Here is an 18559-nt window from a genome sequence, read left to right as displayed (position 1 = left end):
GGCAGTAAGGAATTCTTGCATTTGTGCGGGAGTCGCCGACGGACCGGGTAAGGCGGGTAAGGCCACAGGACTCCCAGGCTTCCAAGGAGCTGCAGGGGCAGAGCCCCTGTCCCCCTGCTGCATCCGGGGACCGACGGGGGGACGTCAGAGAGCGAAAACGCTTCTTCAACTTCTTTTTGTGCCGTTTCTTACCCGAATCCGAAGGGGAAGAGGAGTGGTGGTGACAACTCCACGAGCGGTCATGGGAACGACCCCTGGATCTCGAACGGCGCAGGGACGAGTGATAAACTTCAAACAACTTCCGGCATTGTTCCCTCAGGGCCATAGCCCTACAGTCCAGACAGGACCAGGAGTCATGGTCGCGCTCCAGGCAGTAGAGACAGACGTCATGAGGGTCCGCCACCGACATATTGCGACGGCAGGTCCTGCAAGACTTAAAACCAGGCATCCCCACTAGCACCAGAGAAAACCAAACAAGACAAAAGTCTCAAGAAGATAGTAAAAAATTACTAAGATACGTGCTCTAACCGGATCTGCGCTTACTGGTGCGGAACTGACGCCAGTGGCATGGGTGGTGCCTAAGTCGTCTGCGTGACATCATCTCGGCGCATATGACGCCAGCGACGGACGCGGAGCCGCAGGACGTCACCTACTGACACGAAGGGGTACTGCTAAGCAAAACTTTCCGGATCCAGTCTGACGCCTGGGGATATTCTAAGGTAAGGAACCTATCACGAACGTGTCTCTTTCAGATAATTATTTATTTAGGGGATAGTGCTTGGTATTGTTGCTTTTAATTCTGATTGGTTGATTCTTGCAATATTCTGCTCACTTAATGGTGACTGTATGGTTTTCAACTGTGCCTTTAATTATGAAAAGATCATTTTGGAGGTGAACAATGAATCAACTCTTGATTCTTACAGGGTACACCCTTGTAAGCTTGTCTCAAACTTAGGATTTAGCATACTTCTGAGTTTTTTGCTCCATATGACTGAGCATAATGATAATTCCCTAAATGCATTATTGACTAATTTTGAGACTGACTATATTGTGCCCTTTACATTTTTAATAAACCTTCATGGCTTCTAACTTGTACTTCATCGCAAGAGGGCTTATTTAATTAATTCTGCAGTTTGATTTATTGAAAATGTGAGTTTGTTAGAGGCATATTCCCGTATACGTTCTTGAGGTAAACACCGCTCCCGATCCTGCAAAAGAGGTTTATCTTATACCTCATCAGACTATCAAAGCTTCAATATTCCAATTGCATTTACTGAGTTAATAGTGCAGGCCTACAGGGGCTTAGGTCAGTTTGGAAGACAGCAGATTTTTCTTTGAGGAAATTAATGTAGATCCAAATGGACATACCAAAGAAGGAATAAATGAGAAACTATGTTTTATCAATAAGTATTGTAAATTATTTATTGATTCTTTTATACTAGCATATCAAAATGTAGTGTAAATGTTTTCTGCCATTTTTGAAAGTAAAAGACTGAAATATGCTAGTCTTGTATCATAGGTGGCCTCTGTCTAACCAGTGGTCTTCTTCAGAATCACCACTGATTAAATCTATGCAGGTCTCCTTCACAAAATGATAATCAAGCTCCAAAGAGCACAGTATGAGGATGCCAGGCTTATGCTTCGATGAAAACACAATGAACACATCTTACCCATTCTGATGTCACCCCATTGCTGCCTTTATCCTTCAGTCTCAAAGCAGACTTTCAAAGTTTCAGGAAACCTAGGTATGTACGCTTATCTGTATCATACAGGACTGCATCATCAGTTTCAAACATCAGCTAATAGCTACTAGAATGACTCTTGGGTTCTGATGCTCCCACCTGTTTCACTGTTAGCCTACCTCCCGATTCTGTACTGCATTTTTAAGCAGCCTTACGGTAGTGTTAGAGCTATATAAAAGTAACAAACAGAATAACATTTAAAAAAACACTGATAGGTTTACCAACCATTCTGGCATCATCATTAAAGATGAAGCCCACCTTACTTTCCACAGTTAAACATGCAAATGTAAGTCTACATCTGATTGCTCTTTCTCAGTCAAGCGAACATGCGATTATGAACACTCCAAGAAGACTGGTAAAAGAAGCAAACTTACCTTGACAACAGGGTTGAGCAGAACTACGTTCGATTTTTTTGTGATAACTTGTTTAGTTGTGTAGTGGTGTTCTATAAGTTGTGGAATGGTTGGAAAGCCAGTTCCTTCAAATCGGTACTGATTCTGCAAAGGTAAAACAAGCATATTGTTGATTGCTTTTAAATTACAGAACACAGAAAAAATTATTAATTAGTGCAAGAATCACTCTTATAAGCAATAAATGCTAGCTAATGGAGCATAGCTGGTACAATCTATACTTCTTCCAAGACAATCAGTGATTTGGATACAATGCTAACTGTAAGGATGTTCTGGAGATTACACAAATCCCTGAAGATTACATTTTTTTAAAGCATAATGCCTTTCAGAGCATTTGTTTTGGCCAGTTTCATAGATTAGAACATTCTGAGATCAAAGGGCAGGTTGTGAAGGCGGACTGGATTTAGATATAGATTAGTGTCATCATTTGAAAAGCATGAAATGTTGTCGCGATTTCAGACAAATTTGAAGGTATTGCACACTGTCCAATGGAAGCGCTTCCGACTGAGAGTGTCTTGTTTAGCACAGCCGGAGCACATTGCCAGGGTGAGGTGGGGGAATCCTTGGTGTCTCTGATCAGTTCGGCATCTGGCAAGGTGAGGGGACTGGAACTAGTTGCAGCCCATCGAAGGGCATCTAGATGCACCACACTCGTTAGTACTTTCTTTCCTCTGCCCAGATCCTTTATTCCAGAATTAGCGGAAGACAAGTCAGCAGAGTCTGTGAACCAACAGCAAGCTGGTTTGCCTTTGGACATCTATGATTCCCTTGAGTCCTGATAGGGTTTCCTCGCTAACTCCCACTGAGACTGCCTCAGACGAAGAACACTGGTTTTATGGCAGGCAAAAGCAGAATCAATGCTGTTTTTAGGCACGGGTGGGGGAGTTACCCTTCAACAGAATAATGTAACAGTGGTTTGCCTGACAGGTATGCACACAGGCACCTGTACCCCATAATTGCTCTGGTTTGGCAGGGCACAGGAATGAGAACCTCTTTGAGGAGGTAGTTAAAGAACAAGTGCATTTTTCTTTTGACTAAGGACAGACAGAGGCCTTCTAGTCCTCAGTAAAAAAGGCTATGTCACAGTGTACCCCTTGCTCAGAGGGAAGAATCTTGGGCCCAAATGCCCCCAGAATCTCAACGGGCTCTGGGGCTTACTACAATTGGAAGGCTAAGAGGAAGTATGACCATAAGGGGCAACTGTTCAATCGAGACTAGCCGAGGAAGGCTTTCTCAAGTAAATCCTTTGAATCTATTATAACACCTTTCCCAGGAAGGATTGAAGCTTTAGTCCTCTGAATTCGCTAACCTGCCCTTATGTGAAACTTCTCATGATCAGCCCGGGTAAAGGAATTCTCAAAGGGGGTAGGACGAAGAGTTGAAGTAAAAACCAGGTCCAAGAAGACTGGTTTTGGTTCTGAATGGCACAGTTTGGAGAATCAGGGGACCCTGACAAGTGCACACGGTCAGACATTTTAGAACCTGAAGACATATGTCACCCATAGCACTAAGAGCAGGTTCTGGTGGATAAAGTGGTGCAGTACATATGTAACAGGTAAAGAAACCAATGGACAAGGAAGTCTAGAGTCACTGCGGTGGAATTCCCACACCTGTCCTAGTGGGTATAGTAGCCCACAATCTCAGAATAGATGACAAGATGGTCTCTTTCCAGGTGAAATTTGTTAAAGACCCAAGGAAGAGTATTGCACAGTTTTGGAAGTCTTGATTGGAAAAGCTGTTGGATAGTTCTGGGCTAAGTAGCAAACTTCTTGATGTGATCAAGGAAACCAAAGAGTTGAGTTATCTTATTTCCCTCAGCAGGTGATATATTCCCTTGGGAATGCCAAATGAGCCATCTCTCTTCAGCAAAATGGACTCAGAATTAAGGAATTTGGCTAGCAGAAAGGCAGGTCTGCTTGCAGAGAGAGTACTGCTTGGAGAACCTTTGATACAGGGCAATACTTTGCCATATTGTCTTCTCTAGACAATGCCTAGACATCCATCAAAACAATTTTGGGCCAAACGTTTTCACAGGGGCTGGTGTAGGCAGGGCTCTTGGCTGGTCTTTTTAATTCCCCATGCTTACGAAAAGGGTAAGGGGCCAAAGGAGGCAAGCAGTGGCAGGATAAGTGAAGTTTATTCCCCACAAGGGATGGAGACCCCGCACGCGGGAAGAGCAGTAGATTCAGAGGACCAGCCAGTCCCTCTGGGGGCCTCTTCAGTAAGAACTAACCTTTTTTCCTTACCAAAAGCAGGAAGTAAGAATTGTCAGGAAACGCTAATGTCTTGTACGGCATGAATAGGTTACATATAGATTTGTAGGGAATCTCCTTTCCACCCAGAAGACTACAACCTCTAATTTTCTTCAAGAGGAAAATGCTCCTATTGTTCGGATAGTAGCAGTCTTGGAGAGGAAGTGTGCAGCAGTCAAGACCACCCTGCATCTCATGTATTATCCAAAATTCTTGGATGCAGCAAAAGATCTATTTTGATTTGCCTGTACTCCTGATGAAAAGGGGATTCATTTCACAGTTTCTTGGATTGCCTGTTGTTTTGAGAGGTTTTTGTAAGACATCTAAAAGCTTTATGAAAGAGTTTTTTGCAATGGTCTAAAATGATTTGGGTACAAGATGCCCCGTCCTCTATGGTCTGTCTGAGATAATAACAATGTCTTTTTCTGAAATGTGTCGAATTTGCAAGAGACAACTGTTTATATGTCAAATGTGTCAAAAGCATGAAAAATTAGCCATGAAATCAAACAATTTCACTGGCCCAATATAAAAGTAAAGAAAGTTTGCAAGAATCATCATCAGGTCTTGTTTTTATTCATGTGTAGATTTAAAACTTCCACATATTTAGGGTTTTTTAACCACAAAAATGTGTTTAATTTTAGTTTATCAGCTTATGTTTTGGAAGGTTAAAGCCTAGGGTCATCTCCCAAAATGTTTTGTTTTGATGATGGCATTAAAAGAAACAATGTGTTTAAAACATTTTAAACCTTTTAACCAATTGTTTGAAAAGACCTAGGCTGAGCTTATGTTGGCAAATTTGTAAGTAGACTGCGAAAAAACAGTCGGACACTGAGTCCTACAACCATCGACATAAAAAAGAAAATAAACATCGTCAACTATATTGATAAATGAAGGAGACTGAACGGATTATTGCTACTAACATTTGCTTTGATGTGGATTCCTATGTTTTTTCTTTTGGGTGTATGTCTTATAATGAACATGGGAAGGAAAATGTGTACCATATCATTAATAAAGCAACTCTGTTTGCCTTTCAACCTTGTAAACTACTGCCAACCTACATTTGTCTATTAAAATTTCTTAGATCCAGGGAACATATTACTGAAAGCTTGTCCTATAGTACAGAACTATACTCTCTGCCATTAGAAAAGGGGGCAAGAGGCATTTCTTACTGAAGATATTACATGTATACCAACTAGGTTGGGATGTAGTGCGTGTTTTCATTTTTCATGCAACAGTGAATCTGTGAAGAGAGCGGCAGGGCACTTAATATACTTCTGAATAATGTTCAGCCTCAACCAGCTCCATCACCATTATTATATTTAGCAGTGGATTAGGTTCTGGTTTTGGGTCTCATCCGAAAAGTTATATTTGGATGATCACTGTCGAGCACGCACAGCGATAAAAAAATGATTAGTAAAGTTATAATTGACATACATATGTACTGAGATTTATCAAACATATGTGTAAATATCTGGAGTTTATCATAACACAATTAATAATATGTTACCACAAAGACCTACATCAGCATATTGTATGATAAAGTGCCTCCGTTGTGCATCCGAAAATACGGAAAGGACGTATTCACCAGGCTTCCCATGGCTCTCTCGCACCAAGAAATCTCCTTGCTGTTTTAAAAGTTCTTGGGCTTCAACTCTAGGGATTGCACCGTGATACCAGTCCTGCTCTGCCAGGGGCTTCTCGCTCGTTGCTAAGACATCGAAGAACTGGATTGAGAAGGGAAAGGGAGAAAAGGAACAGTAAGTATCATAATGCCCAATGTTTATATATGTATAATTAACAAGTTACTTGTGTTCGGTAGTGCTCTTTCTGGTGTACACTCAATCTAGCCACAGATTCCTCACCTTTTGAATATCCTCAGGCTCATCGGGAAAATTCAAAACAGTGTTTCTAGGTGCCAGCAGGTGGTAATTTGCGACTCCACTTGTCGCCATTGAACTTTAAAAGTGATGAACGGAGCTGCACAAAAGTGCCACCCTTGAGCAATGATGTCAGTTTCTTTCATGAACTCTTTTGCACCATCAGATATGAAGCCTATCAGCATACTGAAATAAGCAGTTAGTATATTACTAGGTTGGAATGGTTTTTAGACAGATTAGCCCATAACACAGAATGGGAAGTTAAAAGAGCACTGAGGAATAGGTGGTAAAATAGAGTATACACCAAAAAAAGTGTTATAGAAGGTAAGCAACCTCCTTAGTTGGGGAGGTGGGTGAGCAGAGACTTGGGAATATGTGTACTGATCCCCACAGACATGCCGAACAAATATGCAGGACAGCCACTCCACATGCCAACACAGGGATGGAAGCTTTTGCTCTGGTGGAACGAGCCATAGGTTTTCTGGAGCCTATGTCTAATTCAATGCATAGCAGATCTTCATGCAGAGGATTATCAATCAAAAGATGATCTGTTTCTGCACCACCTTGTCCTTCTTTGCCCCAGAGAACCCCACAAAGAGCAAAAGGTAAAAAAAAATCCTTAGTGCGATCAATGTAAAGGCTGAGCACCCTCTTGAGATCCAGACAGTGGAGTATTTTTTTCCTTTTTCCAGGGATGAGTAGAAGCAAAAAAGAACAGCAGAGAAATGGCTTGTCTGATGAGAAAGGTGCACCCAACTTTGTAGGCAAGCAGCATGTGTCCGTAGCATCAGCATGTCCAGGAAAAAGGTGTTATGAGGATGTGGGACTAAAAGCGTGTGAAGTTCATTCCCCCGGCATGCAGACAGCATCACCAGGAACACCGTTTTTAGGGGGAGCAGCAAGAATGAAAAGCTGTGCATTGGTTTGAAAAGGGTACAGATCAGGAAGGTGAGGGTTACATTCAAATCCCGTAGTGGCATTACAAAGGGAGTTGGTGGAAACACGTTGCAAACCTTTTATAAACAAGCATTTGCAATGCAATAGGTCTCGTATTAGGAAAGTTTGAGCTATTGGTATTGTAAATGACATTTTTTATTTAGGTTTTGTTTTTGAAAATAGCGAAATTAATAGCTTTGTCATTTACCATGCCAATAGTTATAACTTTCGCAAATGTGACACCTATAGCATTTGTAATGCAATATGTGTTGTATTTACGTGACTTATATGTATTGATATTACAAATATCAATGGTTTTATTTTTTTTTAAATAATTAATACTTAAATAAAAGTCTGATGCCTGATGTTTGTGGATGTCTGACGTTTGTGAATGCTTGAAGCTTGTGGATGCCCGACGCTTGTGCATGCCTTACGCTTGTGGATGTCTGACGCTTGTGGATGTCTGACGCTTGTGGATGCCTGACGCTTGTGGATGCCCGACGCTTGTGGATGCCCGACGCTTGTGGATGCCCGACGCTTGTGGATGCCCGACGCTTGTGGATGTCTGACGCTTGTGGATGTCTGATGTTTGTGGATGTCTGATGTTTGTGGATGTCTGATGTTTGTGGATGTCTGATGTTTGTGGATGTCTGATGTTTGTGGATGTCTGATGTTTGTGGATGTCTGATGTTTGTGGATGTCTGATGCTTGTGAATGTCTGATGCGAGTGGGAGGGAACGGGCCAAGCGCGCGCTCATGGAGAATGTAGTACCGAACTGGAGACTTAAAAGGCACCAACAAAAAACAAGTCAACAAGTCAAACATCATCCATTACTCTGTTAAATACCAACCCTAAACACTCCAAATAAAAAAATTAACCATGTGTACAGTATCCATCCACCAACTTTAGTGTCTTCCAGAGCTCATATTAACCGTTTTAGGTGTACTCTTTTTTCCTCTCCACCCAATAAGGATGAAAGACAGAGTTGGCCCTGTAACGGTTTGAAACATCATTGGGAGAAGTGCCCTGTTTTTACGACTGATGTTGACTCAGTGAGTCTACATCAGAGAGATGTGTCCAAATGCAGGTCCCCGCTAGCTGTGGGTGGCCCAAGAAGTACAAAATACATCTGCAATGTCTGATGCCTGACGCTTGTGGATGCCTGATGCTTGTGGATGCCGGACGCCTGTGGATGCCTGACGCCTGTGGATGCCTGACGCCTGTGGATGTCAGATGTCTGATGCTTGTGGATGCCTGACGCTTGTGCATGCCTGACGCTTGTGCATGCCTGACGCTTGTGCATGCCTGACGCTTGTGCATGCCTGACGCTTGTGCATGCCAGACCCTTTTTGGATGCCTGCCGCTTGTGGATGTCTGATGGGTGATGCTTGTAGATGTCTGATGCTTTTGGATGTCTGATGCTTGTGGATGTCTGATGCTTGTGGATGCCTGACGCTTGTGCATGCCTGATGCTTGTGCATGCCTGACGCTTGTGCATGCCTGACGCTTGTGCATGCCTGACGCTTGTGCATGCCTGACGCTTGTGCATGCCTGACGCTTGTGCATGCCTGACCCTTTTTGGATGCCTGACGCTTGTGGATGTCTGATGGGTGATGCTTGTGGATGTCTGATGCTTTTGGATGTCTGATGCCTGACGCTTGTGGATGCCTGACACTTGTGGATGCCTGACGCTTGTGCATGCCTGACGCTTGTGCATGCCTGACGCTTGTGCATGCCTGACGCTTGTGCATGCCTGACGCTTGTGCATGCCAGACCCTTTTTGGATGCCAGACCCTTTTTGGATGCCTGACGCTTTTGGATGTCTGACGCTTTTGGATGTCTGATGCTTTTGGATGTCCGATGTTTGTGGATGTCTGATGTTTGTGGATGTCTGATGCCTGACGCTTGTGCATGCCTGACGCTTGTGCATGCCTGACGCTTGTGCATGCCTGACGCTTGTGCATGCCTGACGCTTGTGCATGCCTGACGCTTGCGCATGCCTGACGCTTGTGCATGCCTGACGCTTGCGCATGCCTGACGCTTGTGCATGCCAGACCCTTTTTGGATGTCTGCCGCCTGTGGATGTCTGCCGCCTGTGGATGTCTGCCGCCTGTGGATGTCTGCCGCCTGTGGATGTCTGCCGCCTGTGGATGTCTGCCGCCTGTGGATGTCTGCCGCCTGTGGATGTCTGCCGCCTGTGGATGTCTGCCGCTTGTGGATGTCTGCCGCTTGTGGATGTCTGCCGCTTGTGGATGACTGAATCTTGTGAATGCCTGACGCTTGTGGATGCCTAACGCTAATGGTGTGTGTGTGTGTGCGCCTAAAAAGCGTGCACTGACGGCTGTTTGTGTCTGCCTAGTGAAAGCGTACACTGACGGCTGCAGTGTGCCTGTTAAAACGTGCACTGACAGTTGGTGGTGTGCGTGTGCCTAGTGAAAGCGTGCACTAATGGCTGGTGGTGAAAGTGTGCACTGACGGCTGGTGGTGTGTATACCTGGTGGAAGCGTGCACTGATGGCTGGAGGAGTGTGCCTGTTAAAACGTGCAATGACAGCTGGCGTTGTGTGTCTGTCTGGTGAAAGCGTGCACTAACGGATGGTGATGTGTGTCTGATGTAAGCGTGCACTAACGGCTAGTGGTGTGTGTGCATGATGGAAGTATGCACTGACTGGTGATGATAGCTGGTGGTGTGTGTCTATAGGAAGCGTGCACTAATGGCTAGTGGTGTGTGTGCCTGGTGGAAGCGTGCACTGATGGCTGGTGATGTGTGCGTGCCTGTTGGAATCGTGCACTGATGGCTGGTGGTGTGTATGCTTGGTGAAAGTGTACACTGACGGTTGGAGGAGTGTGTTGGTTAAAACGTGCACCGACAGCTGTCGTTGTGTGTCTTCCTGGTGCCAACGTGCACTGACGGCTGGTGGTGTGTCTGCCTGGTGGAAGCGTGTACTGACGGCTGGTGGTGTATGCCTGGCGAAAGTGTGCACTGACGGCTGGTAATGTGTGTGCCAAAGAAAAAGTGTGAAACAAAAATAACGAGTGTAAAATAAAAGTGTAGAGTGTGAGACAAAGAGACCAAAGATTTGAGAGCAATTTTAATCTCCATTCAAGATACAAAATGGAAAGTTATATACCTTTTGCGCTAATGTGACAGGAATAAAAAAAAGAGAGAAGGAAGAGAAACAATCATCTAGTGTAATGTGTAAACTTAAAATAAGGTACAAATGTTGTTTAAGCAAAATAATACAAAACCTCCTTGATGTTGCCTGTGACTAACAAATAAAGTTTTTGGGAGAAAAAAATAAAAACTTACATTGGCTAAAAGCCCTAACATATGGCTAACAGGGGGAAATACTCAGATGCGCCCATCACAGTGCCTTTCCAATTTTATCACAAACACATTACTGTTTAAGATACTATATATTTCTAAAAAAGAGAACCTTTTGTATGTTAGGAGTTACGTGTAAAATACTTCGGCTGCCAGAGGAAACAACCCTTAAGGAGGATGTCTGGTGTGGCTTGAGCTCTTCTGGCGCCTCGGGCATGTTTAATGTTTTCACGTGCAAATGCAAATCCATTAATCAAGCAGGATGGCAGGATGGATCTGTCTGGCTTCAGGCCCATTTGTGAGAGCGCCCCTCTCTCAGTTCCATACTATAACGTATTTGATTGGATGCTAATGCGCCGTAATTCTAGCCCGATGGCATCCGTCTCAGCACCCATTGCATTCTGGGAGATGTGACCGTGCCTTACTTTGATGTGACCATCGCGCCAAGACAGCTGATAACGAGTGACGTGTGAAGGAAAGCTCGGGGGATGGAAATGGGATGTGCTGTTGACAAACAACCATCTGGTCACCACATCTGTGCTTCGAAGCTGGCACTTGTAGGGCTAATAACTTCTCCTAGAATCTGAAATACCGTCCAATCAGTTGCTGGGTCTTTCTGTACAACCCATGCCGTAGGGTAATGAGTCGGAATTTTGTTACCCAACTGGGACTGATCGGTGCTCATAGATATCATTAAAAGCTCCTACTCCTGCCCCATCGAAAGCGCTACGGCGTATTCTCAGTAACACGAAACGCTATGTAAATGCATTTGCAATTGTTTTCAGGCTTGTGAGATTGTATTTAACTAAAGAAAGTGCATTCTGGGAGTTGTAGTTGATTCAGTTCGGCTCACAATCGGCTATTTGTAAAAGGAAACAAAACCAAGGGATTGAAAAATCAACTCCCCACTGACTCATCTGGCAAACCAGGCTGTGTGCAAAGTACGTGTTATCATTATTTGAGATGTCAAGTTTTCCCGATGATAAGCTTGAATAGCAAAACCGGCCCTGTTTTTTTAGTTTTTATTTGCATTCCGGCTCTCGTAGTCCTTGAACTAAATGTAGAACAAGTATCAGGAAACGAAAAGCGGAGACAATGCTGCCAGCGCGTGATTGGGAACCTTGCGCCCTCTGATGCCTCCCTGTCCCTCGTATCACAGTGAAACACGCTCAGCCAGTCTTGGCCTTTTAGCACGTCGAGACGCCCGGCTGACCAGAGGGGATAAAGCGCCTTGGTGGAGAGTAACAAGCAGCAGAAGGAACGGAAATGAAAAGGGGGGGCCCTCGGCCCCCCCGCACGCATGGCGGCGCGGCGACCGTCGCCCCCCCTTTCTCTTGTGTTGCCACTCGGCGGTGGGCGGGCCCTGGGGGGCGCGGCCCACCGCCCTCCCTGACCCGGATCCTAGGTAGTGGGTCCGGGTCAGGGGGGGCGGGCTATAGGAGGGGCCGCCTGGCCCCTCGGGAATAAAGAGGTGGGGAGCGCCCAGGAGACCCCCTTGTCCCTGGACGCTCCCTCGCTGAAACGGTGTGCCCCGCGCTCGGGGCTTCTTTATTTTTTAATTTTTCCCGCTTTTTATATTTCAGGTCGAGCCAGCTTCGTGGAGATCGGGAGGCCCACATCATCGGTCTGGGATCGGCTTGGGACGCGAGGCAGCCGTGTTGGAGACTTTCCCCTGTTGTTTTCTTGCAGGGTTACAGGGTTTTTCAGGACGTGTATCTCGCGCCGAGGGACAGAGGCTCAAGCCGTTTGCTGGTCGTCGGCGCCGGGGGACGGAGGCCGAAGCCGCTTGCTGATCGTCGGTTTGTTCGCTTTGGAGCCCACATCGCCATTATTTCAGAGAGCGGCGCACAAGTGAGTGTTAGGCGAGCGGAGCGAGAACAAGCGTGAGGCTCCGTCAGGTACCGGGTGCGGGCGGTTTGGGCAACGCGGTCTAAGGGGTTCGAGAACAGTTGCAAGGCTTTCAGATATACAAAGGTCGGCTACATCAGCCTGTGTTGGGGTGTATAATTCGGGTGCATTGAGGAATTTAGCGATTGAGACGCTCTACCCCGCCGCATTTGATCTCTGCGCGGGGGCACGCTTGATTCTTTATTCTTGTCTCCACCCTAGACTCGGCAAGTTGTGGTTGTGCCGGTCTTTTTACACGAACAGCAGATAACGAGGCAGGGCCAACACATGGATGGGAGACCAGTGGAGGGACTGCGCAGTGGTTTATGACAAAGCAAAGCTTTCTATTGATCATATGATTTGATGCTTGCTGGTTGGTAGCTGTGGGTTACAAGGGGTGCATTGAATTTGGTAATTTGATGTGTTAGGTTTGGTGCACATTGTTGAGGGGAGGCCCACATCGGGATGTTTCACTACTGAAAGGTATTAACTACTACATGAATTGCTTTCAAGAGACAAATAAGGTGGCATTTTTTATTAACTACTAAATGAATTGCTTTCAAGAGACAAACAAGGTGGCATTTTATTAAAAGTTTTCACTGTTGAAGTTTGGTGTTCTAAAAGGTTTTCTTACTTTATGAAACGGGATTAATACCTGTTTTCAATTCCAGGCAACCTTAACTACATTATTGGCACGTTTCACTCGCAGACAGGGCACACGACGTGGCGAGGGCTGTGATCGCAGATCATCACCGCCGCCGAGTGCACGGGACTGGTCGGTAAGAGGGGTACGGGGGGCTAGCATTCATTGCTCCAGGTGGCCGCCGGGTGGGTCTACATTAGGTTTACTCACCCCCTTACATAAGCGGACAAGCCGCTAGTGTTGCGGTCGCCGGTGCTGAAAGCCCCCTGGTGACCCTCCATCAAAAAGGTACACGGAGTCGGTCTGTTGTGATTTTAGGAGAGTAGGCTGCGGTTTTTTGGGGGGTATCATGCCAGGTCCGCGGGGTGGAAAAAGGGGGTCCGGCATGGAGGCTATGATCAGGGCCATGATGCGTGACATGAGTGAAATTAAGCAGCAACTAGGGAAAGTAGATGAGCTTGAAGCACGGTTCAATGAGAGGCATGGGGATGCCCCGGGGCCATCGGGTAGGCCTACCCGCAAGAGGGTGGCACCAGTGCCAAGGGGGGATTTTGTCACCACACCTGGGAAGTCTAAGTCCAAGAGACCCAGGGATGCTGCCCCTACCCCAGGGCCAGTAGAGCCGGTACCTGCCGTGCCGCCGGCGGTCGTCCCTCCCCCGCATATACCTATGCCTACACCCCTTGCCCCCGTGGTGCCGGTGCCTGTAGGTCAACCAGTAGACGCTGGGCCTGCTCCCCCACCGGTGCCCACAATCCCGGGTACAGGCTTGCCACACCCGGCACCCGCCCTGCCAGCTGCGCCAGGACCACAGGGCATAACCCCAGTGGTACCTGTTGTCCCGGGGGGTAATGTAGAGTCAATGCCCCCTGAATTGTTATCCCAGATAACGGCCTTGATGCCATGGCTCCAAAGAGGGGGAGCTTTCCCGAATTCGGCAGACCATGCAGCAGAGGCGGCGAGGTTCGTGGAAAAAATCAGATCGGCAGCGGTCGCCGACAGTGTTGCATTGCCAATATCTTCTCCCCTTGCAGGTCCAAGTGTTCCCCAGCTGGACGGAGTTAAAGGGCAGCCGCCCCCGGTGCCCGCACTTGGTAAGGAAGTGGCATTGCCGCTCTTGGGGGACGGTGTTCTACCTTCCAGGAGCGAGAATTTGGCTCAGCATGTGTCATTAGCTGTGAAAGAGATGATTTGGGCGGACAAATACGTTTATATTTATTCTTTGTTGTTGGATAATAGGGAAATGGAGCAGGTAAAAACACTGAAAGAGTGGATGCTCCCAAGCGAATGGAGGGTGCAGTGTGCTAGATTTAGGGTTGAGGAAACTCTCAACAACTGGATGAAAGCGTGGGCTGTATTCACTGCTATTAAAGCTGAGCGTCCTCCAGATTTGCAGGCAGCATTGGCATGCTACTCGAGCAGGATTGTGGGGTGGAGTGAACAGTATTCTGGGGAGGCATGGAAAGGGTATGATGTCAATTTCAGGAAGGCATTGGAATTTAATAGAACATTGGCATGGGACACGGTAGATTCCATGGCTTGGCACAAACAGTTCTCAGACACTGCACCTCCCCCCCAGTTCGGTTCGGTCAAGGTGTTCTCTAGACCTCAACAGCCCTTTCGGCCCCCTCAAACGAGTGAGGTACCTGGGAAGTTTAGGGCCAGTGGGCCAGAGAAAAAAGGGGTGTGCTGGGATTTTAATAGGCGCACCTGCACAAGGGCCGCGTGTAAGTTTAGACATGCATGTTCCTCCTGTGGGCACCCCTCTCATCCAGAAACTGCCTGTAGGTCCAAGCAGGGAAACACAGGTCAGAGGGGTAGGGGAAAGCCACTATAAGACAAACAGGTTAGGCCCCCCCACTCCAGTGGATGTGGTGGCAATGATTCCATGGTTGAACAGATACCCGGACCACACATCGGCCACTCTACTCCAGGAAGGTTTTTCTAAAGGCTTTAGGATCCCGGCCGCGGGATACACAGGCAGCGCGCACTGTAGAAACCAATTGTCAGTCAAGCACAATCCGGCTGTGGTGGCCGCCAAAATTGACAAGGAGCTATCATTAGGCAGGATAGCTGGCCCTTTTTCTGAAGTGCCAGTACCCAATTTTGTGTGTTCCCCATTAGGAGTTGTCCCCAAAAAAGAGAAAGGGCAATTCAGATTGATCCATAACCTGTCAGCACCTAGGGGGACGTCACTGAATGATGCCATTGACGAGGGTGTCTGTAGTGTTAAATACGCCTCTTTTGATCAGGCTGTTAACTTATTACAGGCCACGGGACCCGGGGCGCTGATGGCGAAATCAGACATAGAATCAGCCTTTCGCCTCCTCCCGGTCCACCCAGCGGATCAGCATCTTTTAGGTTTCACTTTTGGGGATATGTTCTACATGGACAAATGCATGCCTATGGGTTGTTCTATATCTTGCGCTTACTTTGAGATGTTTAGCTCCTTTCTTGAATGGGCCATGAGACAAGTGACGGGTCATCAGCGGGTCATGCATTATTTAGATGATTTCCTCTTCCTGGGTACAGCGGGATCTCAGGAGTGTGCACTGGCATTGCAGGAATTTTGCGTGCTCATGCGGGCTTTTGGGGTCCCGCTTGCGCCCGGGAAGACTGTTGGCCCGACCACCTGCTTGGAATTCCTCGGCATTGAGATTGATTCAATGGAAGGATGTTTTAGATTACCTAGGGACAAGGTGGACAAATTCAAAACAGCGCTGCACTTATGCCTCCGCAAGGAGAAGGTCACTCTGCAGCAACTACAGGAGGTGGTAGGGCAATTGAATTTCGCACTGAGAATCATCCCCATGGCTCGCCCTTTCTCTCGCTCCATTGCTCAAGCGATGAAGGGGCTGAGGGAAAAGCACCACCGCACTCGGCTATCGTCTGAAATTCGCCAGGATATGCTTATTTGGATGGCATTCCTGGAGGATTTTAACGGCAGGGTGGTCTGGCCCGGCCCGCTCACAACATCGGCGGAGTTGGGCCTATGGACTGATGCGGCCAGTAGTGTGGGCTTTGGCGCCATCCTAGGGAACAGGTGGGTCGCTCAACAGTGGCCGGAAGAATGGAGGACATGGGGTCTGACCAGCAACATTGGCTTCCTTGAACTCTTCCCAATATGGGTGGCACTGATGGTCTGGCCCGAACACCTATGTAACCAATCAGTGGTGTTTTGGTCAGACAACATGACGGTGGTGGAATGTATCAACCAGCAGGGGGCGCGGTGTCCTTTCATACTTCGTCTGATCAAAGAAATTGTTCTGCAGTGCCTTAAACTGAATGTCAATTTTAAGGCCAAACATGTCCCTGGTGTTCTAAACAATGCAGCTGACTCCCTCTCTCGCTTCAAAATGCAGGTTTTCAGGGAACATCTTCCCACAGCAGACCCCTCGCCAGCACACTTCCCAGCAGTACTTTGGCAGATTGGTGCCCCAGATTACAGGACCTCGTGGTCGCTAGCCTAGCCCCCAGGACCAAGACGGCTTACGAAGGGGCGTTTTTGTCTTATTGTTCTTTTTTGGGGCAACAATGGGAAGTGCTTTGGGCAGAGGAGGATGGCTTTGCAGCCTATTTAGAATGGATGCATAAAGAGGGGCGCTCAGTGGCAGCGGCGAATAGACATAGGGCAGCGGTGTCATTCTTCGCCCAAGCTAGGGGCGTCCGGGATCCCACTAATACCTTTCTGATACGTAAGGCGTTGAGGGGATGGCGCCGTATTCAGGGACATCAGAAGGATAAGAGAAAGCCCATAGGCTTGGCCCGGCTGACAGCTTTACTGGGCACGCTGGACACTGTTTGTAGCTCGGAGTGGGAGGTGCTTCTTTTTAGGGCAGCATTCTCTTTGGCATTTTATGGGGCGCTGAGAATTAGCGAACTTGTGGCAGGTTCTAAGTCAGACCTACTGGGCGGCTTGCAACGGGCTAGTGTGACGATAAGGGAGGACACCATGTGGGTCACTATTCAGAAGTCAAAGACCGACCAGGAGTCTAGGGGCCACACCATAGTTCTTCAACGGGCCCCCGCCAACCCTTGCTGCCCAGTGAGGCACGTGGAATTATTGCACCGACGGTTGGTGGGCCCAGCGGGCAAGGCACTGCTTTGTCACGCCGACGGGAGCCCCTTGACCAGATATCAATTCAGGAAGGTGTTGGAGATGGGGGTCAGGAAAGCAGGTCTTGACCCTACAGAGTTTGGCTCTCATTCCTTTAGGATTGGGGCAGCAACTGAGGCGGTGGCGGGGGGCCTCCCAGTGGAGAGAGTGAAGACAATTGGGAGATGGTCCTCAGATTGCTACAAACGTTATGTACGGATTGACATGCTGTGATTACATGGCACTCACGCTTGGTTTGTTTCCGCTCTCTTACAGTTTCTCAGACCTGTTACGCAGGGGAGGAATTTGTCGTCGGGCATCAGCAACATACGTCAGCACGGAGCGGCAGCCAAGAAACAATGAAGAACAGTGTTTGGATTGTGGGTCACTCCTATGTAAAACGAGCTGAATGTGTCTTCATGTCAGGTGACAGGGGGAAAAGGGCGGCACAACTAGGGTTGGACATCACGTTCTTTGGCAGAGGGGGGTTGTGTCTGCACGAGTTTAGGGGATTCTTCCAAGGGCTTTTAGCACGCCGGCAATCTCCACCGTCAGTGGTGATACTTCACCTTGGGGAGAATGATCTGGCAACACTGGGTAGGCGCATTCTGATCGAGGAGATTATCTCAACGGCGGGTTGGATGGCCAGGACCTGCCCGGGTTGCACACTAGTATGGTCACAACTCATACCTCGACTGCAGTGGCGGGGGGGACATTCGGTCAGGGCGTTGAATCACTCGGTAAAGAGGATCAACACACGGTTGGATAAGTTGTTTCGAGCCCCCGTGTTACAGTCAATACCTCATGGGTGCATCTGGGGCGACAAGTACTACCTGAAGGACGGAGTTCACTTAACAGAGGAGGGGAATGTCTTGTGGTCTGACAATATCTGGGCCTGGCTAGAGGGTTTTGCAAGTAGGAGGGTGTCATTAGGTAGGGGCTAGAGGGGGGAGGCCAGATCGTCGGTTAACAATGCTGGCCTGTGGCGGTAAGGTCATTATCGGTGAGCACATATTTGAGGTCTGAGGGGGCGGGCATCATCCTATGGAGGTTCCCGCCCAGGGGGAGGGGCCTGCGGGCCACTCCCAAAACTCCAGGGGCAAGGTAATGGATGCTGCAAAGCAAAGGAGTGCGGGTAGGAGTAGTTCACGCTTTCCTTAGGCTGGTAGCCACCCGGCGCGCGTGGACTCATGACGCCACCGGCGCAGAGTAAGGGCCCTCCTTTAGTGGGTAAATGGAGTTCAGGGCGTAGACCGGGCAATTCCCGGGGTAACACTGCGCATGCGCACATCTATAGGGGAGGCGCAGCTTGTAGGACCTGACACCGGTAGTGACCCTGCCATATGGCCAGAAATGTAAAAAAATCAAGATTAGGATGTTTAGTCTAAGTT

The 18559-nt window shown here is 47.7% G+C and overlaps 1 protein-coding gene across 1 annotated transcript in view; it reads right to left on the bottom strand.

Annotated features, from left to right (window-relative positions):
- The window catches only part of FER (FER tyrosine kinase), a 1039778-nt gene that overhangs the window by 439775 nt on the left and 581444 nt on the right, over nucleotides 1-18559 (bottom strand). Inside the window, exons 11-12 of the mRNA XM_078675464.1 lie at nucleotides 5925-6128; nucleotides 2117-2239 (exon numbers count right to left, since the gene is read on the bottom strand). Coding sequence (XP_078531590.1) covers nucleotides 2117-2239; nucleotides 5925-6128 — 327 coding nt within the window. The remainder of the gene's footprint in view (nucleotides 1-2116; nucleotides 2240-5924; nucleotides 6129-18559) is intronic.

The sequence above is a fragment of the Lissotriton helveticus genome, chromosome 2_1 (genome assembly GCF_964261635.1).
Source record: "Lissotriton helveticus chromosome 2_1, aLisHel1.1, whole genome shotgun sequence".
Taxonomy (NCBI): domain Eukaryota; kingdom Metazoa; phylum Chordata; class Amphibia; order Caudata; family Salamandridae; genus Lissotriton; species Lissotriton helveticus.
This window is presented reverse-complemented; position numbering and strand designations above follow the sequence as displayed.